At 36.1% G+C, this 8,646-nt stretch overlaps 1 protein-coding gene across 1 annotated transcript; it reads left to right on the top strand.

The window, feature by feature from the left end:
* The first annotated feature begins 1,162 nt into the window (after positions 1–1,162).
* Positions 1,163–4,572, top strand: LOC132148841 (glucose-induced degradation protein 4 homolog). The gene is made up of 6 exons (XM_059557580.1): positions 1,163–1,538; positions 1,846–1,905; positions 2,701–2,808; positions 2,953–3,054; positions 3,655–3,785; positions 3,898–4,572. Exons 1-6 carry the CDS (start codon positions 1,350–1,352, stop codon positions 3,959–3,961), a joined length of 654 nt encoding a protein of 217 aa, XP_059413563.1. The 5' UTR covers positions 1,163–1,349; the 3' UTR covers positions 3,962–4,572.
* The last annotated feature ends 4,074 nt before the right edge of the window (positions 4,573–8,646 follow it).

Genomic DNA, 8,646 nt, shown 5'->3' with positions numbered 1-8,646 from the left:
TAGGTAGAGTACATCTTGATTTATTTATTTATTACAAACACACAGCTTTTCACTTCACAAGATGTTAATTGATGGACTGGAGTTGTGTGGATTACTGGTAGATTATTGTGATGTTTTTATCAGCTGTTTAGACTCTCATTCTGACGGCACCCATTCACTGCAGAGGATACATTAGTGAGCAAGTGATATAATGCTGAATTTCTCTAAATCTGTAAAGAAACACTCATCTACATCTTGGATGGCATGAGGTGAGGGCATTTTCAGCAAGCTTTCATTTGTAAGAGACATATTCCTTTAATGTATTATCATATATGGACCATATCATAACTCAATAACCACACAGAAGACTCACAAATCAGTTTTTTTAAGGACATCATTAAAGACTTATACATAAATATTGGAATCTCTTTTTTTTGTTGATAGATACACGATGAAGAGGTGATGAGGATCGCAAGTGCATCTCAGAGATCCGAAAAAGGACATTAGTTTTTATGAAGGATGAGCTGGACGTCATGCGATTGTCTGAACACCATTAAAATGTTTGTCAAGTCAGATTCAGATTAAAAATAATTGTAAACTAATTTATTATATATTTGTATATTTGTTACATGTAAACAAGTATGCAGCTGTATTGTTTTTGTTTATTATTACTGAGATGCATTAGTGTAATTATTTGTTTTGTATTTTATGCAATGCTGCCATCTACAGGGAGTTTTCAGTGTTACAACAATTCCATTTGTTGACTGTAACCACAGAGAGCAGTACATAAAATGACATTTCTCAAATGGGGTGTAGGCAGCTATATAAATGTAACATTACAATTATATGTATCTAAATTTCCTAAAGTTCCCATGGCTAACTCAATCCTTTCTGCCAAAAAGTGTTTCATAATTTAAAATATCACACATAAAAAAAAAACATTACACCAGCAAGAATGTTATTTTTATATATCTATATATACACAAACTGACAACCGTTAAACATGTTTTAATGGCAAATTCGTCGTTTAGAAACAGCTGTCTCATCTACAACATAACTACTCCCTCCATTCCTACAGTAACGTTTCCATCAAGTAGGACTACAAAACCCATCGTGCTTTTCCCAAAGCAGCCAATGAGCATTCAGCGTCCTTGTTACTCATCCAATCAAATAGCAGCATGCTGGGTCACATGACTCGCCGTTGAGCGCCTTCATTCTGCTCTGAAGGGACGTAGCCGTGCGTCCTGCGGGAGATACTCCGAAACTTACGCATCGCGCCGTCAGTGTTGCGTTTTCTCCTGTTTCAGTGAGTCAGATAAGAGCTGCTCAGCTGGTTGTGCTCGGGGAGAGCCCCGCTGAAGCGATCAAACATGCCGGTCCGTACCGACCGCCGCCAGGGCCCGTGGTTGGCCTTCACGGCCTCGGCCTCTCTCGTGCCGCCCCCGCCGATCAACACCCTCCAGCCCGGCGTCAGCACCTCGCTGCTCTACAGCGGCTCCCAGTTCCGCGGCTACCAGAAGAGCAAAGGAAACTCGTATGATGTCGAGGTGGTTCTGCAGGTAAGCCCTAAAATGTTGTCTGTTTACAAACAGGCAGTCTTCTAAATAGTTGAGGTCAGAAATGCTGTTTATGTGTTTAATGTTTATGTGTCAAACGCGTTTCTGTTTCTAATATTCTACATAACTGACTCTGGTATGGATCAGTTACCCATTTTTAAGTCAAATATGATAATTTGTCTATCATAACTTAATGTTTGAGGCCAGGTTAGCACTTTAATGTAGTTGCAATGGATGCTACTGCTCTGACGCACGTTTGCTGGTTTATGTCTGTGAGGTTTTATTAAAGAGCTTTGCTTTGGACCCACAGCACGTGACCACGGAGGACTCGTACCTGTGCGGATACCTCAAGATCAAAGGCCTGACAGAGGTGAGCCAGACTCATGGTCAATGTGAGCGCATTATCAGACTGTGGCTTGTTTACTAAACGTGTGCCCGTTTATGACAGGGCGTGATATAAACAAAAAACACTCTTGTTTGTCTGAGCGTTTCTGTTTTTGGGGTCTTCTGGTGGAGCAGTGCACAGTGTGTTTGGACACGGCTGCTGTCCTCACACTGATGATAGTCTGTGATTTCATCAAGATGCAGAAGCCTAACATAAAAATAAACTAAAAAGAACTAAAAATAAAGCATTTTTGTATTTATTATTATTTTTAACGAATACAAAACAAATCTTTCGTGACATTTATAAATGTCTTCACCGTCTCTTTTGATCAATTTAACGTATCCTTGCTGAATAAACCTACGCTATACGTTTCTTTTCATGACAGAAATAAAATCACTTCTGAATGGTAGAGTGTGTTTTTATTAAAACATTTTAGACTTCAGTAAAACATTTGGGGAGAGGATGCAATTAAATAATTAAATTAGAGTTTGGAATCAGTCATTTAAAATTGACGCTTGAAACTGATAAATGAAAATTAGTTGAGCTTTAACGCCATACTTAAGTTTAAACAAGAAAGGCTATTAAAACATCAAAACGTCTTGAGACAAGGACTGTCATAAAACTAGAAAACGTAAGGGCCGAATATAAAGTGCACTGACAGTACTGTGCTGTTCATTTGATTTGATGTTCGAGTGTGACTGTATCAGACATTTCTATCAGCTCACAGCGAAGCTGACTGAAGGGAACGTGTTTCTCATCCTGCTCTGTTGCTCTCTGTAGGAATATCCCACACTCACTACCTTCTTCGCTGGAGAGATCATAAGCAAGAAAAGGCCTTTTTTAACCAGGAAATGGGACGCGGATGAGGATGTCGACCGAAAACACTGGGTAATAAATAGTTATGATTCAGTGTGTACATAATGCTGTACACAAGTTATGATTATGAATCATTATGCATCATGACTCAAGTGTGAGTCATAGTAGAAAGCGATCTGCTAAACATGTTTTTCTCTTCTTTTTTTTCTCTCTTAGGGGAAGTTCCAAGCATTTTATCGGTACGCGAAAAGCTTTAATTCGGATGATTTCGACTATGAAGAACTAAAGAATAGCGATTACGTCTTCATGCGGTGGAAGGTATACTTTAGGACTAAAACCGTATGCAGTACTGTTCAAATGTTTGGGCTCAGTGAGATTTCTCTTGTAGTTTTCTAAGAAAATATTGCTTTTATTCAGCATGGATTCATTAAATTGATCATAAATAACATTAAATACATGTATAATGAAATTAAAAAAAAATTATATTCATCAAAAGATCCTGAAAAAATGAAATATGCATCACTATGAAGCAGTACAACTGTTTTGATTATTGATAATAATATTAAATGTTTCTTGAGCATCAAATCATCATATCAGAATGATTTCTGAAGGATCATGTGACACTGAAGACTGGAGGAATGATGCTGAAAATACAGCTTTAACACCACAGGAATAAATTACACTTTAAAATATAGTAAAATAGAAAAGTCATTTTAAATTGTCGTAATATTTCGCAATATAACCTTTTTTTACACCGTTCTTGATCAAATAAATACATCCTTGATGCGCAGAAGAGTCTTCTTTCAGAAAAATCTCACTGACCCCGAACTTTGGAACAGTAGTGTATATCTACGAGTCCATGACCGTTCAATAAATAATGTAAATAATCTAAGCGAATGTTGTGTGCGTTTGTTTCAGGAGCAGTTCCTAGTTCCAGATCACACAATCAAAGACATCAGCGGTGCTTCCTTCGCTGGCTTCTACTACATCTGTTTCCAGAAGTCTACAGCCACCATCGAGGGCTACTACTACCACAGAAGCTCTGAATGGTATAGTATTGAAAAATGATTCATTGCATACAGAAAAAATGAATGCAAATATTCTATATATATATATATATATCTTACCTGAAGAACCCAATTTGAATCCTGTTCTTATCAGGTATCAGTCTCTGAACCTCACACACGTCCCTGAACACAGCGCACCCATCTACGAGTTCAGATGACACTGACGTCCTGGAGGAGAATCTACAGCGGACCGAGGAACTGGACACGAGCGAACGAGAGGAACTGTCTTTAACGATTACGCCCAGGACTCGACTGTCCTCTCCCCTCGGTGAAAGAATTAAACAGAGGTACAGATGACGGAGAACTCTTTCAGGAGACGGTCTACACAAGTCGAGCAAGCGAGCGGGATTCGGGGATTCGCAGCAGTGTTTTGGGTTTCCTTTTAAGTTTCAGAGTTTTTAACGCTTCTGTCCTTCGATCATCTTAGAAAACTATTTTTATCCTTAAGATTTGGGGATTAAAACCACAGTTTTTCTTTGTCCTGGATCGAAGAGCCAATTCTCTATTTTTTTTTTTCTTTGCTTGTAATTTGATAAAACAGCATGGCCAATCGAGAAGTTTTAATTTATTTTTTAATCATTGTCTGTGGAATCGAGGACTGTGGAAATGACTGTGAGTGCAACGGTGTATACAGACGCTGGGATGTCCTTCGAAGACGTATCAAAGATCCGGTGTGTGTGTTATGATGAATACATAGAGTTGCAATTGTCTGTGGCTTGCTTGGGCCTCAGACGTTGTTTTTTTATTAACGTAAGGTGTATCATCAAAAGTCTCATGTGTTTGTATAGCAGCTGGGTCCTTCGCTTCTATGTGTGAGATATTTTTAACAATGAAATGAAACCGAGTCAGGTGTTTGGAAAGAGGTATATATATATATTAATTCATGGAGGTAAAGCTATTTGTAAAGCTGCTTTGGATGAAACATTTCCTTCGAAGTTGGGAAAAAATCTGTGTGTAGTTTTACGCTCCTTGTTTTGCTATGCAACCTGAGAACAAATCTCAGCTTATAAGAATCTCAAGTTTATGGAAGTCTGTGTCCACCACGCGATACCAACTTAAAGATAACTGTGACTTTTTTTTTTTCTTTTTATTACACAATTCCTAATTTATTTCTGGAAATTGTAAGCATATATATTTAGTTATTTTAACTAACCTCTTGCAATTTTTTTTTTTTTTTTTAGTTAACATCTCACAATTCTTTTTTTTTTTTTTTCTCAGAATTTCAAATGTACATCTCAAAATTCCAGGAAAGAAAAAATCATATTTTTTTATTTTTATTCCGCGTCTATCTCGCTAATATATATATTAGTGCTGTCAAACGATTAATCGCATCCAAAATAAGTTTTTGTTTACATAATAAATGTGCGTGTACTGTGTATATTTATTATGTGTATATATAAATACACACACATGCATGTATATATTTAGGAAAAATGTTACATTTATATATTAAACGTATATATGATATTGTTTATATGAATTGAAATATATACATTCATATATTTTCAAAATATATGCTGTATGTTTGTTATTATATACAAATATACACAGAACACACACATATATTATGTAAACAAAAGCATTTATTTTGGATGCGATTAATTGCAGTCTTTTTTGCACGCAATTCTATATCTGCCATTTTATTTCCGTTCAGAATTCAAAGTTAATATCTAGCAATTCAGAATTTTCTTTTTTTAATCGGAATTTTCGGTTTATATCTCACAATTTTTACTCTTTCTCAGAATTCTAAATTAACTTCTCACAATTTTTCCAATGAAATAAGTCAGAATTGGGATTTTAAAAAGTCACAATTATCTTTTTATTATCAATATTATTATTATTACGAGGTGGACACGGGCTTTCAGTCTCTTAGGTTTGAAAATGATCACTTCTCACTTGTTCACTTTAATATCGACCGCTCTGAGAGTAATAATGATTGGTATTACCTCCAATGTCACACGGTGTGTGGGAACGCAAGGCCGCAGAAGCACAACATTGCTTTCAGTCCTTGCTGAAGAAGTCAAAGAAAAAGGAAAGTGTTTTTATCGGAAGGCTCAGGAAGATTTTTCAAAGTAGTCCAAAACAGCCAAGATGGTGGACAACACTGTTATTCTGAATTACCCATCAGCCTCAAGGCGCCATTTTTAATGGCCGTGATCTGATGCTACGGCAGCTCTGGTGATCTACATCTCTTACAGTCTAACAACGCACAAAATATAACATCTGAGGCTTCGAGGAACCTCTCACGAGGAGGAACCTCTCAAGAGACACAATATCCAGGTGCGTCCGTCCATTTAAGCTTTAGTCAAACCCTTTGCCTTAAAAGTCAGAGATTTGTCTATATAAACTACTTTTATAACCATTAGTTTAAGCTCTGTACAGACAGAAAGACTTATAAGAATGTGAGTGTTAGGAAAAGACGTTTGAAACGAAAGATTGCTGTACCTCATCCGCCAAAACCTATTTGTGTTTAGCATCAGATTCCCGCCACATTTCATTCAGTTATGTTGAGGCGTCCTAATAACATTTTGTACATCCAAAATAAAATTCTTTGATCAGCCCATGGCCAGATCCTGCTAATAATGCACATTACGCTTTATTTGTGTGTAAATCTGACATCTTTTCCCGTTTGAGTTCTTTTGTTGTCCTCAAAAGCAGAAACGTGGTCACCGAGAAGTGTTTAGATTTATTTACAGAAAAGCTAAGCTAATGAAAGGCCCCTGCACATGCTGTTACAGGAAGAGGGGATGTACGTAATAGGGCTGTTTGTGGTGGACACAAGTGATTTCATTCTCCACAAATATGAGTGATCTTTTTACTGGCACAAAAGGATAAGAAAATAAAGGAAATAAGAAAAAAAAGTTGCTGTTGTTGTGACTTTCTCAGGTTTGTGTGTTAAGTTATAACAGACTTGAGGACTCTCTCATCCACTAGATGGTAGAGTATCATCTCTTTACGTTTAATACACAGACTGTGATCTAGCTACTATGCCATGTACTTTAAATACCTTCTACTTTATGCACCAGGACTTTTTAAACAGTAGTGTGACACATTATTGACATTTATAAGTGCATTTCTTCACGTTGGAAATGAAGGTCAAGTCGAGCACAATGCATTATGGGAGAGCGTATTCCGAGTGATTTATGTTCTCCCATGCACTCCACATTCCAGTCATCCAGAATTATGGATGAGCAATGCAATATTTAGAGTGGCAAAGCAATAAAGCATAAACGATTCACTCAAAGCGCAGGAAAATTGTGACCCATATACAAAGTCATTAGGTAGGGTCTGATACTATATATGCTCACTGAGTCTGTATTCATTTGATCAAAAATGCACAACAAAATCGAATACTGTTTATATATATATATATATATATATATATATATATATATATAATATTGTTATTTGAATATGTTTTAAAGTGTAATGTATTAATGTGGTGTTAAAGCTGTATTTTCAGCTTCATTCCTCCAGTCTTCAGTGTCACATGATTCTTCAGAAATCATTCTTGCCACTCAAGAAACATTTCTGATTATGATCAATCTTAAAAACAGTTGTGCTGCCTGATATTTGAGTGGAAGCCTTGATAAAGCACACCATTTAGCTATTTGTAACACATGTTAAACTCTTTACTGTAAATTTAGTGCATGCATACATTTAAATCTAATTCAAGGATTTGATAGGCTACTGAAGTTTGTTTAGAAACACAACACAGCAAATGTTTTGCCCAACGTTAAATATGTTTCTCCATTTTCCTGAGTGTTTTGGACTTTTGTCCTGATTGTTTATCATTCATACAAGCATTTCACTTTTATATTATGCCATGTGGTTAACGGTAAGCCTACGGTAATATGACAATCAAATATTTCCCAGCAAAATGCATGATTCACAACGTGACACTCGACACCAAAAAAACAAAAAATAAATGACACAGTTCATTTTATTATTCTGTGAAAGTGAATCCATATGACACAACAGGAAATGATGGACTTCGGGTAGAGGCTAGTTTACAGTTACTTTCCTTTCACAATGGCAGACTTAGAGGAAGACATCAAGTTACAATAGAGAATAGGTTACATATTTACATTTGTGCAACATTCATTAGTAATGTGATGTCCCGTTGGATGTTGTTCAAGACTCCATATGTCACCTTTGATTGCAACATTCAACAGAGCCCACAGTTTCAAAATCTGCTCAAAGGAATAAAAGATAAAGCTTGGGGTGGAAATCCACACCGACTTACGCAATAGTGTAAAAAGGCTTGGACCATTTGGACCATAACGCAAATCTAAATGATATAGCATCACATTGTCTTATGATGGTTTTATTATCTGTAATGGGAAGCAAAAAAACAAGTTTCTGGTCTGTCAGAGGTTTGAAAACCCAAGAAAAAGAGAGCAGTGATTTCTATTCTTAGATTTGCCTTATAAGAAAATGCAAAAATGCCCATCTAAAAGTCAATAAAAGAGTATAATCCCCACAGTTGGCACAGTTGGAAGGTGAAACAGGAACACTCTTAAAATAAAGGTTCTTCATTAGAATGGGTTTCCAGTGTGTTTGTCTGCTAAAATATTACTTATTATATATAATATTTTGTGTTTTAGTTGTTTTATTTAATCATCTTACTGGGTTTCACATATGCATGTTTCCATTGTTCAAGGCTTTGTATTAATTATTTTGCATTTCATATAATGCAGTACACTATATTTGATGTTACATGCCCACAATCACTGTCTTTAAGTAATATCTGTAAAAACATGAACATGCAGAAAATAATAATACTCTCACATAATAATAGAAACCACTATAATAAGGTAAATTATTAGTTAAATACATTGTT

Source organism: Carassius carassius, chromosome 9, assembly GCF_963082965.1.
Source record: "Carassius carassius chromosome 9, fCarCar2.1, whole genome shotgun sequence".
NCBI lineage: Eukaryota > Metazoa > Chordata > Actinopteri > Cypriniformes > Cyprinidae > Carassius > Carassius carassius.
Note: the sequence above shows the minus strand (reverse complement) of the source record. Positions and strands in the feature narration are given on the sequence as shown.